General features: G+C 37.7%; 1 protein-coding gene across 6 annotated transcripts in view; it reads left to right on the forward strand.

The window, feature by feature from the left end:
• The window catches only part of kiaa0825 (KIAA0825 ortholog), a 113,111-nt gene that overhangs the window by 13,979 nt on the left and 76,436 nt on the right, over positions 1 to 22,696 (forward strand). For all 6 annotated transcript variants that reach the window (XM_041237741.1, XM_041237732.1, XM_041237718.1 and 3 more), the window contains exons 5-12: positions 436 to 1,102; positions 7,238 to 7,408; positions 10,634 to 10,722; positions 11,359 to 11,586; positions 14,718 to 14,983; positions 15,902 to 16,052; positions 18,630 to 18,820; positions 19,393 to 19,575. In XM_041237741.1, coding sequence (XP_041093675.1) covers positions 436 to 1,102; positions 7,238 to 7,408; positions 10,634 to 10,722; positions 11,359 to 11,586; positions 14,718 to 14,983; positions 15,902 to 16,052; positions 18,630 to 18,820; positions 19,393 to 19,575 — 1,946 coding nt within the window. The remainder of the gene's footprint in view (positions 1 to 435; positions 1,103 to 7,237; positions 7,409 to 10,633; positions 10,723 to 11,358; positions 11,587 to 14,717; positions 14,984 to 15,901; positions 16,053 to 18,629; positions 18,821 to 19,392; positions 19,576 to 22,696) is intronic.

The following is a 22,696-nucleotide window of genomic DNA, read 5'->3' on the forward strand; positions in this document are numbered from 1 at the left end:
TTAAAAATGTCTAATTAAGCACATTTAATGGCAAAACAATATTTCCCGAGCATCATCCCTACCTAATTTTTTAGAGCAAAAGTATTACACTGCTTATTTAAGTCCGATTCCATATTTGATTATAAATTTTTGGTCCTAGTGTGGTAGTTACCGGAAACCCACTGAGCGCAAGGTATTATGGGCAACTGCGAAATGATGAATTGGAGGTATAACCCAGGAAGTGACTAGGAACCAGCAAACAGCACCAACATAATGTTGTCTTTGAAATGTTTGCATATTACCTTGGTTTGCACTTGGTTAATATTTTGTCATAACTTTAGTACTTACAGATATTATTTATGTCAATAAATAGTTGTATATGTTAAGTGTAGTGTAAACATAGAAACCATAGTTTATATTTCTTTTGTTCAGTCATTTCCTATTTAATTTTGACAGCAACATTTCCTGAAGACGGAGCAAGGTCAGGAGGAAACGTTGCTGCTGCTCCTGCTTGACATCTCCTCTCAGTGTGGTGTCTCCTTCCCATCTCCTCCGAGCGGATCGTCCTTCCAGCTGACCTCCAGAACATCCCTACACGCCGTCGGGGATGACTTCTCCATTGATGTCCAGTCAGTGTGGGATGACGTGCGGCTACACCTCAGACGCTTCCTGGTAGACAGACTGCAGTGCAGCCAGGAGGTGGGTCATCAGCTCCATCACAGGGTGGCCTTCAAGACACAGTGTCTTCAGCAACTTCTATTCCTCTACCCGGAGTCAGAGGTCCTGTCAAAGTACCAGAGCATCCAGAGCAAAGTAGTGCAGGATCTCCTGCAAAACTCTGTGCTCTCCAGCCCTGGAGAAACCAATTTTGACAAACTGGTCCAAGCCCACCAGACAGGCATCCCTTCTATCTGCTCCATGATCAAGGAAGATCTGCAAACACTCAACGGAATTCTGGAGCCTTCAATGGCCCTAAAGTTTCTTAACGAAACATACCTCGCCAACATTACTGACGAGTTGTCCACTCTGATCGAGAAGATTTGTGACCTGCAGTTTAAAGAAAATGTAATGCACACCACCAAAATGGGCAAAAGCAAGCAGAAAGGAGCAGTGCACGCTATAGGTTAGTTTGCTGTTTACTGTTTATTGTTATACTCTTGTAGTACATGTAGGGCATACACAACATTTACAAGTAAATAAGGCTACATGAGTTTAGATTCATGTTTAATATTCATAGCATATAATAGTTGCTTAGATCAAATCAACCCACTAACGTTGGGGTCATGTATGGATAGAATATAGACTATAATTAACGGTATGCACCATAACTCATTTTGGTTGTTTTGTGATGTGGACTCAAACTAAGACCTCAAATTAACATATTCACTGTGACTTTATAAGTGGGTGGTCACATTTTAGTTGTTTACCTGTTCTGCTTCAGTACATTTATTGTGTGGCAAAGGAAACTGTTAGTTTGACTAGTCTGTATTTGTTGAATTGTGGTTTCATGGCAGTTTTGTGTGACAGTGTGAGGACATTTCCCTACTGTGCCTACTAAGTATCTGCCAAAACTCATAAACTCTCAAGTGCTGTAAATCTCACATGATAACCTACCTCCATTCAGTTTTTCCATTGTTAAGATGAGGTAGTTTTCTTTACCCGCTTCCTTCACACTCAAATTAAATGATAATTTTTTTGGAAGCATGCTTCAGAGACAAGGAGTCCCAGAGATGCTTCCTGGGGGAATTTGTTCACTGGCTTCTGATACTGTCAAACCACTGAACCATTAAACAGCTTTCATATATAGCTGTGGCTGTCTAAGAGGGGTTAACCCTTGTGTCTGAGGAGGAAGAGCTGGGATTTTTCCAAGTCTGATGTGAGGTCCTTTACAAAAAAAAAAAAAAACGCATATATTATATAGTGTCTTTTGCAATCTGGAATAATTAATGTGCTTTCAGGCATGACTTAAAAAGTCAAACACACTCAGCTAGTCTGACGGAAAGTGGCAAGGAGATCCAGGTTGGGAACATAATGAGTCCTGTCTTCCTTTGTTTCCATTTTGACCCTGAGCAGCTGCATCAAGCTTGCATCACACATGGTGTGGCCATTCTAGAGCACAGACATTCAAACAGGTACAAAGGGAAAGAAAGGCCATTTAATGACTTCAAGGGAGAAGCCTGAAATAAATACAGAAATGTAACTGCAATCATTGCATTGAAAGTAGAACTAGGGCAATATATGCATGTTTATTAGATTTTATTAGTTCCCCAGAAATCAGATAATATTGTACAAGCTCAGTGATATTTCCACAGTGTCGTAGTTTTATGATGAGGCGTTTGCAGTTGAGGACTGGCAAAAACATTAGATCATTAGTCATTGAGCCAGATTGCTTAACCTCCATGCACCTGTCCCACCCAGCTGTAACACTGGGTATAAGCAGGAACCAACTGGGAACTAGACATTGCATCTTTATTGGTCTGTCCTGGTAAAATAATTTAGGATAATCCCTCCACACCCCTAGATTGGTAGGAGTGTAACAACCCTCCAGACAGCTTGATCGAGATATCAAAACTTGCTGCTTTTTCATCTCAAGTGCAAGTCCCCTGCTGCTGCTTGAACCTGTAGCACCGGAGAGCAGAGAACTGATGCATAACAAAGGTTTAAGCTTTAAGCTGAAAGAGGATTTCATAATAGCATCATCTCACTGAGCAGTCTTCCATGACTGCCAATGTGCCCGGGCAGTCAAAAAGGAAGAGGGAGCTCCACACACTCATTTAAAAAAATAAATAAAACTAAATAAAATGTATACCTTGATAACTACTGTAGCAAACATTAATAACAGTTCTCACAGCCTTTTGATTCTATTTTTCTAATTATTAGACTATTAAAATACACCCCTGGAGTAAGGTTTGCATCTTTGTGGTTGCATTCCCGACAACATTGACAGTCCTATATTTTCCAGTCATTTCCAATTAGCGGAAGATACAGGGGGATCAGTATATCTGATATACTTGTCAGTGGGATTTTTAGAACTAGAATCCCCAACCTGTTCATTTCAGCTCATACCCTACCCCTCCCCTCCTCCTTTTAGTCGTTTAAAGTGTAATCTTGATAAGACAGAAAATGTGTCGCAGGCAGCTATGTACAGCCCTGGTGAAGCCCACAACTAATTTGTGCAGGAAAAAATTAAATCAGGAGGTAAATTATTTCATGATTGCTCATTCCCTGCAGAGTTGGGCATCATTCGGAAGAAAATATCTAATAATTGGTTTCAGGCCATGTCAGACACATGCAATTCCCCCCGCTAATGGCTCTGTTAGGTAGCACTAGGCCTCAGGGGTCAGAGAAGGATGGGAAATAGCCAGGCGGCAGCCTCTGTGCTGCAGAGAAAGAGCACAGAGGAAATGAAGTGGCAATAAGTGCAAGCCAAAGGGGAAATGCACTTCACTCTCAGTTTAATATATCAGACGAGGGATCTGGCAGCCAGCCACACAGCAATTGTTTACCTTTTTGCTTGCTGCCTGCATCTGTTCTACTTTGTAAACGGTACTAAACTACCATCCCGTAAACGCTGGAATCAATAACAACTGTTAAGGGATTTCTTCTTCTTTTTTTCCCCCTTTCTATCATACTCACCAACAACAGTATGCTACTGACAATGTTTGCCTTGTAAACGTACGCAAGTATTTTAGGGGTCCACTCACATTTGCTAGATAGCTACAGTTGAGGTATGATTAAATTTAGTGCAATCTGAAATTATTTGCCCCCACTTATAAGTTCATACAGTAACAGTGCTTTAGAGTTAACATGCAATGGTGACCTTATTTTTTTTGTACTTGCTTCTATTGGTGAAATGCATCCTTCTGGCTGCCTTCGCTCTGATGCTTGACATTTAAGAGATGTGAAAGTAAAAAATATAATGCAATCTGGAATCCAATCAGTGAGTCATTTAATTCATGAATACAATTGTCATCCAAATTTGTAATCTTTAAACACAGTTTATTTATTTCCTCAGTGTTTAATCAGAGATGCCCTTATCAGTCAAACTGGCTGGGCATGATGTTGGGTAAACATATGTGGTTGTTGCTCTTGCTGGATAATTTATTGTGTGGGAGGTAAATATCATTCAAAATCTTGTTGCTGTAGAAAGTCTTTGTAGATTAGTTGCAAACCTACTTTATTTTTTAAGCAATGTGGAACCTACTTTATAACTCCAATGTTGTCTTTGAAATCCGTGCAGGAAAAATGCACTTACCTTATTCACTTACCAAAAACACAAGGCTGATCTTAAGGAAACGCATGTATGTTGTTGGCTGTCGTTTTTTCAAGTACTGCAGGGGTATGCAATAAAAGAAAATGATTTCATCCGCAACTTTTTAATATTGTGCACAAAATTGAAACAAAACTGGGTAAGCGACTATTCTGTACATACGTCACATATTGTCGTCAAATAGGGCCCTACCAAATTCACGGTACATTTCTGTAAACTTCACTGTCATTTAAAAATCTTAAATTTCATGGTTTCAGCTATTTAAATTTTAAATTGCACGGTGGTCTAGTAAAGTATTAACATGTTGCTAAAAATGTCTCTATACATTTAAAGCCCTGAAGTTAACAAAAGCATGTGACTATGAAGTAATCACTGTATACAACAGTAACTCAAAAACTATTCTGAAATGCTGTTTTTCTTCATTCCCTGCCTCTGCGGTGTAAATACCTGCCCGTATTTAGACACAGCTCTCTTTGCATCCACAGAGTTGTTGGAATTTAAAAATAGCGCTGAGCTATGGACAGGTCTGTAGCTGAACAAATATCCAGAGACTAAAAAATATGAAATTACTAACATATTTATTTTATAAAATTGTTTGTCCTGCTGTGTTTTTTTTATATGTATTTTTGTGCTCATAATACCATTTGGTATATATTTGTCTTCCAAATTATTTTACATGATCCGCTGCAGTAATGATTGTAGCACTTTTTGATTTATTTTGGACACATTTTAAAATGTAGGTCTAATTTGACTTGTCTGACGTCACTACCAGTTGAGATCCATAGGTCATACTAAACCTGCCCCAGATGCCTGTGTCTACCAATCAGTGAGTAAAGCCCAGTTATTGGCTGTTGTCAAGTGTCAATCAATAAATCCTGGCCTATTCATGATAACTTTTTTTTAAAACTGAAACAAGCTAACAATTGCATCAGAAACCTGTAACGGTACATATAACTGCATTGGATTTTACTATAGGGTAAAAGTACACAAAAAAACAACAACAAAAAACATTTCAAGGTTTGTGACCCGTTTTTCACGGCTGTGAATTTGGTTGGGCCCTAGTTGTACTGTAAGAAGTTATTCCATATAACTGTATTCAGACTTGATTGGCTGGGCCATTGTAAGCCTTCTGTTGTAAAGTGCTTGTATTCAAGTAGTCATGGATATTTAAATTATAAACATAACTTGTTTATTCCTTTGAGTTATATCCTTTCCATGTATTTAAAATAACAGTGAACATGGTGGTGCTTTTCTTCTGTTCAGTTTAAAATGGGGCATTTTGATTTTTAGTGGATTAAAGTGGTTTATGTGATGGGTTGAGCACTTGATTTTATGGGATTAACCTTGTCTTTAATGGATTGGTTGATTTTGATTAGTTTATTCTGGCAATTTTCTTTTCTAGCTTATGGCATAATTAGCCCACGTTATCCTGCAATTGATTATCGTATAATGTGATAACTGTTATTTTATTCCACCTTAGGACATATATTACTGTCTTTCTAGTTAAAAGGAAAAGCTCACATAACGTTGACAGAAAACCATTTAATTCGAAAGTTACATGTCATAAAGTAAGTGAGAGTTATAGGAAACAAACTATTGCAGTAGGTTCAAGGTTATGTCATGAACTCAAAGGGTAAGAAAGCTTTTTCTGGAACACCAGCCCTGAAAGACAAGCACTGAAAGACCAGTCCTAGAAGACTTGTTTTTGATACTATGGAGACTTCTCCAAACATTCCTCAACATAATTTTTTTCTTTCAGTTTCTTAGTGCAGATTGAGGTAACAGTATGTTATACATAATGTATAAGCAGTAGCTGAAAATATGTTGTATGTATTGTGGCCCAATACTGTCCAAATTAGGTAGTGTACACAGATCCATTTTTCTATACTGTAGCATCACATTTTCAGGAATGTCATGTCCCTGTTTTTAGGGGGTTTGGGATTAGCCAAGTTAGTGGAAATTAGCACCACATACTATAACACCCATAGTTGCTGTAGTTTTTTTTTTTTTAACCAGACCCTTCCTTTTAATATTCTGACATAAGCTGAGATCAGAATACAAAGGTTAAAAAATAGTAAATAAAAAATAAGATAACCCGAATCAGCTATGAAGGTTAAATGCTTTGGACAGCTAATCTGAACCACTTGGGACCAGACCTTATTCAGATTTGTTTGGTTAGTTGATCTTAATTATTCTTTTTTTTTCTGTAATTTGCTTGTATCCATTTATCTTTAAAAGTTACTTTCTTAGGATGACCTGCACTGTACTATTGATGAACACTGTTTGTTATAATAGTTACACTCACCTTTGTAGAAATACAGTTTCTACATACTCTATCAGCATGCATTTCATAATGATAGTAAGGTTGGAATTATAGTTCCATTCGGAATACAAAAATCTGGATGTCTTTTTTCCACTGGCCACTTATGCCTTATATATTTACTTGAACTGAATGAACAGTATTGGGGGTAGTATTTATATGGTCGGTTACTGAGCTTTGAAAATACATAAGTATTCATCAGTACTACCTACTGTGGGATCAAGTATTTCCAAAAAGTGTTATAACTGTGCTTCAGTATGTGCAGGGCATACTCCTGTTCTGACAGAATAGATCAGCATAGATATGGGAACAGGGGTACCAGTAACTTAGGCACTCTTTACTGTACTGTACCAACAAATGTATCCAGAAAGGTGAGGAAGATTTATATATACAGAGTGTTATATATATATATATATATATATATATATATATATATATATATATATATATATATATATATATATATATATATATATATATATATATATATATATATATATATATATGTATATATATATATATGTGTGTGTATGTGTGTGTGTGTGTGTGTGTGTGTGTGTGTGTGTGTGTGTGTGTGTGTGTGTATATATATATATATATAATGTATATAAAATACACACACACACTGTTTACACTTTATGTATTCATATTATTATTATTTTACATAGATCTGCAGGAACAGCCTAAAAAAGGGAGGAATTTCTGCCTGACCTCACATCAGTTGAGGTGTCTTGCCCAACTCATGAAATCCCTTTTGTGCATGGAGGAAAGAGTAGAGGAACTTGCTACTGAAGTTTCCTTTCTGAACTGTGGAGGGGAGGCTGCCAGCAGCATACAAGGTATTTTATTCTTTTTTTTCAAATACTTCATGGCAAGTTTTAATATACTAATTATATTGTAAAGTTTATTTTAATAGCCCTAATAAACTGGTTAATTGTAGCGTGATACCGTGTAGTAGTCACTGAACCAATAAACTCACAATGTAAGCTGTGAAGCACTTTACTGTACCTACTTTACTCATCCAAGCAAAGCAGCACTACAGTTAGTTGTTGCGGTTACTTATTTCACCTTCAGTCCTATGCATTAGCAGTGAATATCAGGAATTCAGCTTTTCTGAGTCATTTCAGAAGCAGACCCAAAAGTGGTTGAGAAAGGACATCAGTTAGTAAGCCTGGTAAATATCAATCGGAGCTGAAACAATAGAGAATGACAAAGGGCAGACATAATATATTAAACAGGGAAGAAATTAAATATACTGAAGATTAAGATGGTATAAAGCATCCCTTAAATTCCTGTCCGGGAGAACTAGGTCCTGCAGCCTATCATATCTCCAATTGCATGCAGTGGCTCTGCAATATAAATACATGTATCTGTACTGAGGCAATATAATGGTTCTGTACTATAATAGTATCTCTGTTGCATTGTTCTATGTTTTCTGTAAGGCATGTATAAATTACATGAATACAGTACATGCACACAACATCCCTGAATTCTAGAAGCAACAAATCCTTCCCCAGCACCTTAGGAAGGCTTGATGTAAAAACACCCAAGGTCTAAAAACAACATAGAAACTGACATAGTTGCTAAAAAAGCAATATGCTTAGCAGTAAACTAATTTGTAAAACAACTCAGGTACGGACCGCTTTTATATAACAGTATTCCTGATGGACTGTAGAAGTTAAAATTAAAGCTGTCAGTACATGTAGTCATTTATGTAAAGGTTACAGTAAAACCAAGATGTGCAGAAATTGATGATTTACAGAGAAGTAAACATCTTTTAAAGGGCAGTTATTCAAGTCATTAATTGGCAATCAAATGTAGTTAATTACCAGAAACACATCAGATGTGCTTAAAGGTCAAAAAGTAAAGCTATCACAGAGGTGTTGTTTTTTTTTGCCTTTTTCACTGCAAAAGATTGGCTTAGCTTGGATTCAAGACAGGAGCCCCTGGCTTGCAGTGTATATACACAATACAACCTTTCAAGTACAGTACCTGTATAACCAATCTGAACCAAGCTGTAGCTTGTGGAAGATAGATGACAGAGAATAAAATGTGTTCACAAAAACTGACTTCAGTACTTTTATTTGGGGCAATCGTACTTTATATATTGCAGTCTTTTTAATACTGTACATAGCTCTGATGTTGTTCTAGTTACTGCTTCGTACACTCCACTGTCTACCTATCTCTGCTCGCATCCTATGTAAGACCCTTGCTCTTGCTTTTCGCTCTATTCATCATACTGCCTATTCCTATCTCCTATCCCTTATGTCTCCTTATATTCCCTCTCTCCCTCTCCGCTCATCCTCTACTGGCCGACTTGTTATGCCTTCTCTTCACTCTCCTTCATCCCCTACTCGCTCCTTCTCTTCACTCTCCTTCCTCCCTTGCTCGCGTGCTCGCTCCTTCTCTTCATTCTCCTTCCTCCGGTGCTCGCTCCTTCTCTTCACTCTCCTTCCTCCCGTGCTCGCTCCTTCTCTTCACTCTCCTTCCTCCCGTGCTCGCTCCTTCTCTTCACTCTCCTTCCTCCCGTGCTGCTCCTTCTCTTCACTCTCCTTCCTCCCGTGCTGCTCCTTCTCTTCACTCTCCTTCCTCCTGTGCTCGCTCCTTCTCTTCACTCTCCTTCCTCCCATGCTCGCTCCTTCTCTTCACTCTCCTTCCTCCCGTGCTCGCTCCTTCTCTTCACTCTCCTTCCTCCCGTGCTCGTTCCTTCTCTTCACTCTCCTTCCTCCCGTGCTGCTCCTTCTCTTCACTCTCCTTCCTCCCGTGCTGCTCCTTCTCTTCACTCTCCTTCCTCCCATGCTGCTCCTTCTCTTCACTCTCCTTCCTCCCGTGCTGCTCCCGTGCTCGCTCCTTCTCTTCACTCTCCTTCCTCCCGTGCTCCCTTGCTCCTCCTTCTCTTCACTCTCCTTCCTCCCGTGCTGCTCCTTCTCTTCACTCTCCTTCCTCCCGTGCTGCTCCTTCTCTTCACTCTCCTTCCTCCCGTGCTCGCTCCTTCTCTTCACTCTCCTTCCTCCCGTGCTCGCTCCTTCTCTTCACTCTCCTTCCTCCCATGCTGCTCCTTCTCTTCACTCTCCTTCCTCCCGTGCTGCTCCTTCTCTTCACTCTCCTTCCTCCCGTGCTCGCTCCTTCTCTTCACTCTCCTTCCTCCCGTGCTGCTCCTTCTCTTCACTCTCCTTCCTCCCGTGCTGCTCCTTCTCTTCACTCTCCTTCCTCCCGTGCTGCTCCTTCTCTTCACTCTCCTTCCTCCCGTGCTGCTCCTTCTCTTCACTCTCCTTCCTCCCATGCTCGCTCCTTCTCTTCACTCTCCTTCCTCCCATGCTCACTCCTTCTCTTCCCTTGACCCCCTGTGGTGGAACCAGCTACCGGTTATCCTCAGGACTGTTCAGTATTTTACTGCTTTCCGTCATCTTCTCAAAACCCACTCAAAACCCAACCTTTATTTGTAAATTCCTATATATATATTATAAAATATATATTTCCTTTATTTATATTACTTTTGTATATAGTGTGTATATATGTGTTTGTTTTTAATTTTTATTGCCTGTAACTTATATACTTTTATATTTGAATTTCTGTAAGTCGTCGCTTATAATAAATAATAATAATAATAATAATAATAATAATAATAATAATAATAATAATAATAATAATAATAATAATAATAATAATAGTATATTAAACAATAATGGAAGTTTCCATTAGATACTGTAGTATTATTTTGTATTGCTTTTTTGTACTGTAGTCCATCCTCTGGACAATCCATATCCAACAATGGCACTGCCAGGAATGGAGTAGATTAATTATACCATCTTATATAATGATATTTGAGTGTTAATATAGCTTGACTGGAGTTCAGTTATCATTTACTATGTTCTATAATGTGCATTTGTTTCAAAACCGCTGACACTATGTTTCTTTTATGTTGTTTGCTCTCATTCACACATCCATTCAAGAAAACCTATAAAACATTATTGAACAAATCATATTTATAATATAAGCCACAATTTTGTGTATGACTTTAAAGAGCACTTGCTTTATTTAAAGAATGCTGTTTATCGATACAGGAGTGTTAAACAAAACATGTGAGGACACTGATGTGACCCCAGCTGAGAACAGTAAGCAAACTGCTGAGCAGCTACTACAGGTCACAGAGGTCAGTAGTAGTGTATTCTTTGTGTCTTCTGCTCTCAAATTACTTATTGAAAATTAGGTTTCTGTTTTTTGTTTTTGTTTAGAAGTTTCTCAAAGAAAAAATGGCTTTTTGTTAACTCTTTACAATTAGGAAGCAATAGGTTGCAATACAATAAATAATGATTTCCCATAGATAGATAATATGGTATTACATGTTGCTATTTTGAGTTCTGTTTAAACCTTAATCTTAGTTATCGTTTAGTTAGTGTAATAAAAAGTATTGCATCTCCTTCTCTTTGTGAACCATAATCTGGAATGTGTGCCTTAAATCTCTTTGGGACACAGATGGAGGCAGTAAACTAAACATTTGTCAACTTGACTTTCCTGTATTTTATATCGTTTCTCATATTTGTATCTTTTGATTTTGCATTTTCAAGTTTTAGATGACCTCTTGTTTTATACAAGTAAGAATGGCTGAATGCTCTTTTTAAACCATATCCATCAACTTGCAAAAAAATTTAATTACAAATGTTAACTAGCAGATCTGGTTAAGTTATTGGAGGGACATAGCAAAGTTTCAAAGTTTTGTCACCAGGATCTTTTTCAAAATAACTAGCACACTTGACTTTGCTTTTTATTTTTTTCTTTCTCTTTCAAGCCTACTGTGCTGGAGTTTAATTGGAGGTGTGCTTTCAAAGACCTTGCTCCTGCTGTAGCCCACTGCGTCAAGGTGGTGCTGGAAGACATCTGTGTGAAAAGCTTAGAGCAGGAGGAGAACATCCATTCATCAGGCTCCTCGAGTGTCATGGGTCTTTGGAGTCTGCAGCAAGAGGGTCAGATCTGCTTACCAAGCAGGACGGAAGAACCACCACAGAGAATCGCCAAGGCAAGTATTGGAAAACATAGTTTAACACAGCCCTTGACATTACATTCTACATTTTTTGTAGACTTTTGTGTGCGTTTAAAAAATCTCAAAATAAAAGATTACCTTTAGTGTAATCATGAACCTGTCTCCCTGTAGCGATCTGTCTGTAGTGGATCTAAGAAATAGCACTACCGTAGGGCTGATGTGTTATTTCCTACCCATACAATACCAAGTTGCCCCTACATAGTTAAGCAGCATTAACGTCTTATCCACTACTTTAATTATAGAGATGCTCCTTGACTTGGTGGGTTTGAATTGCATTCGTGCCCATTCAATGTTAATAGAATATAATACATGTAAATAAGACATCTATCCTGTGTTTATGTCCTCAGTGAATATCTTAGACTCCCTTGCTCTTTATGTACCATGAAAATGTATGTTCCTTTGTGTAGTCTCTTATCTTGTAAAGCGCTTTGTGATGGTGGTCCATTATGAAAGGTGATATATAAAAATGAAGATTATTATTATTATTATTATTATTATTATTTATTATTATTATTATTATTATTATTATTATTATTATCATACCAGTTTTCATAAGTGGTGTTTTGTATTGCAGCTGCCACTATGGGTTTGCTTTTATTGCAAACCAGTGACTGAATTTTGAATTCTAATGGTTATCAGTATGTTATCTGTAGGTCCTCCCTTTAAAACAAGATGCTTTCACCCCCAGGGATATGAATGTATTTAATTAAATGGATTTATGTTTTGAGAGTACGTGGGCTTCTATTCCAAGTCTGCAGCCTTCATAGAACAAAAGGGCGTCATTTGGCATTAAATCAAAAGGGCATTTCCAGAGATGTTTTTGTTTCTTGACATAGGACGCATTGCACCAAAAGACAGACGGCAATTAAAGCAACCAAAATTTGTGTCATGCAGTTCTACAGACATCGTATCCTGTAACAATTTGGCTAATAGGGGGTCTATAATAAGTCCCAAAACACTTGAATCAAACAAGATATATAGCCCACAGCATGCTGTATATTGAAGCATTTCATTTGTTGTAACTTGTTTGTTATGAATAATTTCCTGTTGTCTTTCTACTATACTATCTTGGAAAAAGTGCAATTGTGTTACAGAATGTGGACCAGATACCTGCTGGGATCCACAGCTCATTCCTTAGAGGATACAGGCACTACCATCAGTGTAATCCTATGGAAATCCAGCAGGCAGTACTGGTAGACATCTGTACTTCATTTCATGTTTCACCTACACTGTATGATAAGCAAATGCAGAATGTATACATGATGTATACATACATTTTTTCATACTCGTTTTGTTCTACATCATGTGCTCACAAAGTCATTTAGACCTATACATTACATGTGCTTTAAGGGGGGAAAATATGTGCTAAGGTTTTTTTTTATTTTTTATATAGCTCTTTGTAATTTTGTATTTTTCCAATCAAACTTTATAGCTGGGCATAGATCTGATTAAGCTTTTTACTACAGAATGTGATTTAGACAAAATACTTTACTTGTCTGTGTTTATTTGTGTGCCAGGATGTTAAAGGTACTGAAATTTAGAATACCATGTAACATTATATACTGTAAGTTATTTCTTAATACTAATTCTGTATCTCGATTGCCCAATGGCTGTGTCACAGCAAGGTAATAGGAAATGTACTCAAATGTTATGCACCATTATCTTATCAAGAAATGATTATTGAAACCTTTTGTCAAATATTTTACTGTAATGTTATAAAAATAGAAATTTCATTCCTAAGCTATGCCATCTATCAGCCCCCTTTTTGGCATCTGCTTCGGAATCCTCTGGGCACTGCACATAAAAAGTGTTTTAAAAGGATTAATTTCAGTAACTTTTCTTTAGTCGTTATGGGTGAATTTTTTGTGTGTGTCCAGATCATATGCATCGTAACTCAGTTATAGTGATTTATAAATATATCGTTAAACACAGTATGCATTCATTAACATTTGATCTTTTGGAGCTGTAGCAACTCCCACATATGGTGAAAATAGCTTTTTTATTAAAGGAGCAAAAAAAGCTATAAGCTGTGAAACCCATAGTGGCAGCTGCATTCCTACAGTTGATCTTCAGGATATGCTTGAGTTGGGTATTTGGTTACTGCTTTTCAACATGATTACAGGGAAGTTGTTTGGATCAAACCCACCGCAAGATCGTAGTGACCAAATGTAATGACTGTCTGATGTCTCCGGTGGCCCATGTGTATAGGGTTTGGTGTTCCTAGCCCATTGTACAGTTCTAAAGTAGAGAAGGTAGCTGAACAACATTGTCTTGCTGAGGAGTTTTTTGTTGGTTTCAGTGTCTGTACTGTACCTGTGTAGTTCATATTCTAGGGAAAGCAAGGGCTTCCAAGTCATTTTAGACCCAATGTCTTCTGTATGGTACCTAACGACTAGATAGAAAGAGTGCTAGAGAAAAGATATATTTAATAACATTTTAATCCAAAATCTAAGTAAATGCAGCACAGTGCATATATCATTTCCTGGCACCAGTTCTGAATTCAGAAATATTGAGGTCAGACACCTGCTCAGATACACAATTTCGCCACCAAGTATTGATCAGTATAACTCAATTTTAGTGCTTCCAGTAGGGATGGCTGTGAAATGTTCTTGAAACCAAATGGCACTTCCTGTTTCTGAACAAAGGTGGAGACAGACAGGTTTTGGGAACATTTGGACCGCTCTCAGCCTAATTGTTCGCAGCCTCTCCTAGCTAACTGTAAGATCTAGTATGCCCTGGTATGCAGCTGAAATCATAGCTATTTGTTTTAAGATGCATTTGCTTCAGTTACACAAATTGGGATTAAACCTTTGTATTAGATTTATCCAAACCTATAAATGTTCCCAAATGCGCATAAACAAAACCATATGGCTTTTTTTTTTTTTTTTTTTTTTTTTTTTTTTAAGAACCTTTATTACAGTTACCTGGAGTTTTGCCATTTTATCTGAAACAGTAATTTGACTGTCAAGGTATTTAATAATAGAGAAAGATTGACCTCAAGGCTCTTTCCAGTGTGACACAGACTTGTATAAATTACACTTTATGTTGTCAGGGGTCTTTTGGAATAACTTAATGCCACATTTATTTTTCTCTTCCCCCACCTCCAGTTCTGCGCTGACATCATGGAAGAACTCGACACATTGCTTCCACTTGCCCTGGCATGCCGAGAGGACTTTCTGCAGGAAATTAGAGCAAACTTTGTGGAGGTCTGCAGCAAAGTGACAGCAGCTGTTCTTACAAGGCTGGAGGAGAGGAGTAAGGAGGTTCCCTTGAAATCGCCCATTCAAAACCTGCACACCCTGCTCTCCACTGCCATCCATGTCCTCCAGCGTTTGACCCAGTATGAGGCCAGGCTGAAGGATGCTAGCTGCAAGTGAGTCTGTTCAAGTGAATCACTCCACTTGAGTGAAATGGGTGCAAATGCTAAAGAGCAAGTAGCTCATGAGCCAGATTTGTAATCCCCCTTGATCTACAATACAGTTTATGGAGTAATGGGATGACAAGGAGGAGGGGAGGTATTACACAATCCCTACATGAAGTGTCCAAGCGGACTTTGTTGTTCACACTTCACATCAAATGTACCGAACTGTATCGAGTGTAGACCAAACCCTCTAAACGGACCCAGTGTGATCACAGCCTTAGATTACTGTCTAGTGGCAATAAAAAGCGATTGGCGTCTTGACTTATGGTGGTAATTGTGTTTTATTTAGCACACCCCACCTCCTGTTTTCCTTCTTTTAATACATTGCTCAGTGGGGAGCAACTACAAGACTGCACTGGCTTTCAACTTTTCTACTCATGTAATTTATAATAATTTGTTTCAAACCCGTATCTTGGGATCCTTCCAAGAAAGAAAAAAAAAGAAAGGAAATACACAACTTGATTGAGATTTAAATCAAGGGAGGGGGGTTTGTTGAGATGCGCTTAGAAATCTATTTAATCGATAGCTGACAAGTTTGTGTTTCAGTCCAGTGAAATTCAGTGCTGTGCCAAATATACTAAAATCCAATAATTGGGTTATAAAAAATATTAATATCTGCATAAGTGATGTACTGACAGCACAATTCATCTGGAGCAGTGCTACGTGTTTGTTTAAAAACAGATGTAGGTTTTCAAAGAGCCAAGAGTCAGGGGAGCAGACTTTTTTTTAAGTGACTGTGAGCGCTAACACAAGCACATGGAGGAAGTGAATGATTGATAGCTAATAATCAGAACCATTTGTAGCATCGGGGTTTATTACCTCCTACCAACCAGGCTTTAAATCTCTCTGGCTCTTTGATCTCCCGCGCAGGCCCCTCTTCCCTCTACCAGTCCAGCGGTACCAGAAATTGATCAGTGCCCTCCAGGATCAAGTTACCAGCTACTGCGTCACAGTCTGCGCCACGAGCATCCTGCAGGATCCCGAGAGCCACAACTGGGGTGACCCCAAGGTTTTTTATGAGGTGCGAGGTTAAGCTCACTGTCCCTCCTTTTTTCACAAATGTGTTTTTGTACCGTCAATCTGTGCTATCTAATTAGAAACAGGGGATTACATGCGCAGCCTTACCAGAAGCTATAGCTGGTAGGAAACTGGTCTAATGTTTATTTGATGTCTTGCATTGGTGCTTCTGCCCTCCCTTTCTCTAGGTGGTGACAGTGACACACACTGGGAGTCTTGAACAACTTTTTTATTGCCTGCTTCTGGGTCACTACTTTGCCATGTCTAAAAGCTGCAGTGTCCCACAATCCTATTCAACACTAAAATGCCATTCTTTGGTGCTATCTATGCTCCCTCCTTTATCAGAAAGAACCCAGCTTTAATAGTAATGGAGTAAATACTGTAATAACCTTTAGCATTAGTTTGGTGTTTAATATTTACCAAACGAAAAAAATAGTAGTAACATGGGGCACATGCACTGTAGGCTTGACTGTTGGGGAATGGGATAGTCTTAAACTGGAAAGGTGGACATTCTACTGTATATTTTAGTTCTACATGTAGGCAGAAGCAGCTATAACTTGATCTTGACATTTCAAGACTGTTTCATCCAATTAGGGACGGGTGGTCATCCTACTACAGTTGTACATTTAGGCAGAAGTCATAACTACAGATTGTGGTTTGAGCTAAACGATGTACATCAGGGTCCTATTTTGTCCAAATCTCTGTAAAGTGAACACGTATTTAATAATTCAAATACCAGTTGTTTATTAATGTAATTCAATATGCTATACCTTAGGCCTTGTCACCTGATAAGGTGTGTGTTGTATTTAGTGGGGAGGGAGGGGAGGAAAAGTAAAACAAAAACTTTTTTTTTTTTTATGCAAATAGACAAGCAAACTATTCTCAAGAGTGGTGTGGTTTGCAGACAGTATAATAAGGAGTATTATTTAAACAACTTAATAGTAAAGTTTTTTTTTTTTTTTTAAATAACTGAAACCTTACCCGATGTTGTGGCACTGCCCTGTTGGACTGAACTTTCTGAAAAATATTTCTCAAATATAAATATAGTGTGTAAAATAAAATTCCAACTATTGTATTTCGAAGCTTGCCTACATTGTTAGCAAGTTTACGAAATTCTAAAGCTTAAAAAAATGTTGGCCTAGTTGCCGGAAGAGGTTGCAATTGTATTAACAATGAAAAACTTTTATTATATTTGTACCGGATCATATTTATAATCCTTTGTAATTGAGATCCAGCCATAGACATCATCTTCTGTAATACAAGCCTGCTGTTTATGTCTGTGTGATAGCAGATGTTTAATTGTGAAGGGCTAATAGAATGGCTAGAATGGAGAACGGTTCGTGAATTTAAATGAAGTGATTATTGGGAAATAAAATGTTTAATTTCAATGTTACCTAATGTATGTGTTCATGTACTGAATATCATATACTGTAATCCAAGTATGTCCTGGGGCAGGCTAGTGTTTCTGTTATTTCAAAGAATGAGATAAAATTCAAAGTAAATAAAAAAAAAAAAAAAGGGTGGCGTTTTCACTTTTAAAAGTGGCAGCCTTAAAAGCGATACTGATAGAAACTGCTTTTGTTTTACTGCAGGCTTGTACAGTTGTGTAAACCTTTATTTAGTATCAGTGGCTTAAACTGTATATCATTCCTTGAGACAGAAAGTCACAATTTCCCTTGAGACGTGCCAACAATTTGTTGATAATCTTGGAATTTCTTCTGTTTACATATTTTTGAAAATATTAACAGATGTCGTCAAAATTGCAACTACAGTGATGACAGCCTCAATGTCCAAATCCGACACCATTGTGGCTGTTGACAACTCTAAAGGAAGCAGCATGTGTTGAGCAGAATGAGGTTTCAATAATTTAAAGATAGTGCAGATGTTATGGAGCTGTTTGGGTTGTCATATCAGTTACTCAGTACCACTTTATTTCTCTATGATTTCAGCCAATCCTTTTTTTGATTAATGTAGAAGTAGTAAAAAAAAAAAAAGTTTTTAGTTCATACAGCATAACACTTGATATTCCTGTAGAAATGCCTCATAGTTTAAACTTAGTTGTGGAAACGTCTTGATTACATTGCTTTTTTACTTCTCTTTTATATGTCCTATACTGTGAATATTTTCTTTTGGAGGATTAATACTGTAATGCAATATATGGCACTGAAATAAAGGAGTAGTGAAAAACAAAAACTTTATTAAAAATATACATGGCACAAGAGCAGTGGGTTAACAGTTACTATCCACAGGAATAAAACAAAGTGTGTTTTATTTATTTATTTATTTATTTATTTATTTATTTAAGCAAGTCATTTTTAAGGGAGTTCAACTTTAATGTTATGGATGAACTACACACTATATTTTTCTGCTTGAAAAAACACTACTTTTTCTTTTTAGCCCTAGAAGAAAAGGTATTTAATTTTAAAGCTTGACATTAAAGTCTAGACACATGCTCATAAGCCCATAAAACAGAAAGTTGTCTGCTCTTGGTTACATTTGGAAGCCAAAGCTTCCAGGAACCAGGCTTTTTTATTCTGGGAATCTGTTGTGTTGTTGTCTAACATGTGCTTGGTTTTGCCAGGGGGAGAGGTGCTCGTTTTCCATCCAGATGTGGCACTACTACCTCTCAGCTCTGCGGCATGATCTCTGGAATGTGCTTCCCCCCAGCCTTGCCCAGGAGATCCTAGCACAGGTGCTGAGCCAGACTTTGGAAATATTAGTACAGAGGTACTCGCAGGCGTGCCCGACGTATAGGAGGACCTTACAGATCAGGTACTGTGGCTACTGTTACTTCAGTTATTAAGTTGGGATACTTGTACTGGCTCCCTTTTTAAAAAATTGCATAGCAGTTGTGAGCTGTTTTCCTTTTGCTATACATTACTGTGCATACTTACAAAAAATTACAGTATGCAAGGCAGGGCAACCGTATTTATTGCCTGTGATGTTTTGTAATATCATGCTTAACTTTCTGTATTGAGAGCAAAACTTCAGGGTAGTTTAGGGTAGTTATCTGTTACTCCAGTTGTAGTGTATTAATGTATTTAATAACACAGGCCAAGACTTAACATTTCATTTTAAAAACTACACTTTTTCCTTTTTAGTTTGCTAGCAGTGACATCTTAATCATGTTTAGCTACAGCTTAATAAAATTGTTTAATACTGTCTGGCAATTCAACTGATGTAAACCATATGTTGTATTCATCATCATATTTCAATTCCTTTAATAATATCCTAGTTTTGAATTTCCCTGTAGCTGTCTATAATGGCATGTCTTCCTTAAAGTAATAAAAAGGGAGGTTTGTGTTATGTTGGTTTACCTCCACAGAATTGTTTTACCTCAACAGGACTGATATTACAGCCATACTGCTGTGCACGGAGAACCTGATCTGGTCGCTGTGTAGTACAAGAGAGGAGCTGCTTCATCCAAGCAGAGATATCTGTCCCTGGATCTCTTCTATTCACAGCCACTGCAATCACCTGCTTACTGCGCTAGCCATTGTAACGTCACCCCTGCACAGTCTCTTTGAGTACGTTTTTTACAGTTGTGTACAAGTGACTGTTTTCGTGTGTAATTTGTAAATAAACCTAAAAAAACCCCTTCAATTTCCTGGGATCAAATCAGGTGAAATTATGATACGTGTTAAGTCAATTAAGTGTTAGTCAACAACTATTAACAGAAATATCTACTGTTATCTCCTTGTGTATTTCGATACACCCTCAAATGTATCTCTTTATTATTAAGAGGGCTTCTGGTGTTCTGTGTTTTCTGCAAACTTCTCTACTCTCCTTTAAAAATTTGATTGTTACATGCTAAGCCTGAGAAATGTGTTAATAGTAAAATTGATTTAATTTACAGGGGGGTTTGCTATGAAACAAATAAATGGGCTTTTAAATAGTAAGTCTTGCTTTATCATTTCAAAGCAGAAGTGACACCTCATAATTAACATAAATACAGTCACTCAGAACGATTGTAATAAAGTGTGTCCATTTTTCATTATAGCTTTATTGCTTATTAAAATATTGCGATCTCGTTTGCACCTTCTGCTTGTTAATCAAAAAGCTTGATTAAGGTTTGGCCTATTTAAAAGCAAAGTTAGTTGTTTCACAGAACAAACCTGTAACTTAAATCAGTTTTAATATTAACACGTTGCTCAGTTGTGATTGAGATACACGAATGGATTAACAGGTATCAATTAAACTCTTAAAGGAGAGTCATGGTAAAGCACTGAAAATCAGAAGCACTAATTACATAGTAGCCACTTGACCATGGTTTTATTAAAATTACAAAAAATGTAATTGTTAAAAATAAAATACTTGGGCCCAGATTTGTAAAAGGATTGTGCATGTTTTACGACCGTAAAACGGGTGCTGAGGGTTCAGAATTCTTGAATGGGATTTATAAAACACACGCAATCACATAAACACGCAAATAAAACGTGATTTGCGGGGGCAATGTCTCAGTGCGTTTTAGCCCTTGATGCATATGTAATTCTAATATGTATATGTACTTCTGGAGCATTTCTCAACGAAACCGCTAAAATTAGGAGGGGATTTTGCAAATTAGGTCTATTAAATATATGTTATATATTTTAATTTGCCGCAGTCAGACAGTAGGCTATGTAAAAGGCTAGGTGATGTGGGAGACTTGTCTGCAGCAAGGAGACATCGTTTTCAAGGACAAAGAAGCAGTTAATAACATTTTGCAAATAACTCATTTTTTTATCCTTTCTGATCAAGTCAGTTTGTACTGTATTGTTTTGCAAACACCAATTTTCAATACCTTTCATAGCTTACATGACAAAATAGAAAGTCTGCAAATAAAGAATATAGAACTGTGGCAGGATAGCCAAAGTGAGGAGACTCAGAGACTGAAAGTGCAGCAAATGAAATACTTTTAATTAAATAATAATTACCAAACAAAACAAAAGGGCACGATGGCTAAATAAAGACACAAAACAGTCTAAACACTGCTTACACACTCTCACTCACCTCTACCAAACAGGTCCTCTCATTTTCACAAACACTCACCAACTAACACTCCCAACACTCCCTTTTATACAGGTGCTGCAGCTAATTGGGCAATTACAGCTCATCAGCTGCAGCACCTTTCACACAGTCCTCACACAAACTCATTCACTCAGAGCCACACAGCAGACTCACATCCACTCTGACCACCACAAAAAAAACACAAAGACAGGCTGCACCCTGTCACAAGAATCCGTGTAAGAAATGTTCTTAGAAGCACCTAAAACTGTCTCCCCACAGTGGCAAAGCAAGGTTCTAACAAGAGCCTTTACTTCTTAGAGTGCAGGTATAAGTAAAAGAATGGTGGAGGAGATTAGGAAAAAATTGATCGATATTCCGAGGCGCATGAAAGGGAAAGTTTCATATTCAATGAGGGCTCATCCTCCACTGTTATTTTAGTAATGCCTACAGAATGTATTTTTTGTAATATGGCATTCTGGTATTTAACAATACTGGTTCAGTCAGTATTGTTAAATTTCAGTTGGAAACGGTAAAAAAAAAAGGACAGAGGATCAGGTGACGCAGTTAAGGATCAGGTGACGCAGTTAATTTGTAGCTAGAGCAAGTACAGTTTTTCAACCATATATACCATACATATACCATACATGCTTTAAAATCATACCTAGAGTAAGAAATACAGACAAACATAAGAAATAGGATAGTTGTAACTGCATAAGACTTTAAGAAGATATAAGTCGTAGTTAAACTGAAGATTGTTCGTATGCAGCTGTATGGGGTTATTGTTGCTGAACATATTGCTGTACAACAATGGAAGGATTATCCACCCCTTTGACTGCCATGGATGTAAGTAAATAAAACTTACTGTTTCTGAAGTTTGAAAAGTCTATATGTCTGGAATTATTCTACATGAGATAAGAAGTTGAACTAATATGCAAAGCACAGTAACTGGATGATGCGTTGTGATGTATAAGCAACCTACTATAGACTCTGAAGTGGTACATTTGTTTATTAAGAAGCCACCGCACATTCCATATTTTATTAATTTCTCCTGGTGATGTATTTTGAGCTTGTAACACATCTTCCTGTGTTACACTGCTTGTACCAAAATCTCCAATTCAATATTGGTAAATTTCAGTTTTCACTTCTAAGCATCCTCATCACCATGGCTAGTACCAGGCTGAGGTATTTGTGTGCCATTCATTTTCTTTGGAATGTGTAGCCTACACATGCTGGGTTGACCTAAACCCACTATTTATTGTGAGAGGTGTGTAATTCTCCACCGCTAATTGCGATGAGTGGTATTTAAATTGGTTGATTGCGAAATCGCCTGCTTTACCTAATTAGTCTTATAAAGCAGGTTGTTATTTTGTCGATGAGTGCGGCCGTACTGAACACACACATTACGTGGCTCTTTGCGGTCGGTTTTTCCCTTTTATTAATTTGGGCCTTAGGGTCTGCACAGAGCATGATATTCAGCTTTTGTCTCGGGTGGGGTTACAGGAGGTGTGTATCGATCCCACTGCAAAGGCAGTCATCTCTTACAACGCAACACTCCCAATGATGTGTCAAGTCTAGCGGCCAGATTCAGAAACAGCTCTTGAGTAATAGTTATAGTATCATTTAAACATGGCTTGGTAATGGTTGCTCATACTAAGAGATCAT

Source organism: Polyodon spathula, chromosome 2 (genome assembly GCF_017654505.1).
Source record: "Polyodon spathula isolate WHYD16114869_AA chromosome 2, ASM1765450v1, whole genome shotgun sequence".
NCBI lineage: Eukaryota > Metazoa > Chordata > Actinopteri > Acipenseriformes > Polyodontidae > Polyodon > Polyodon spathula.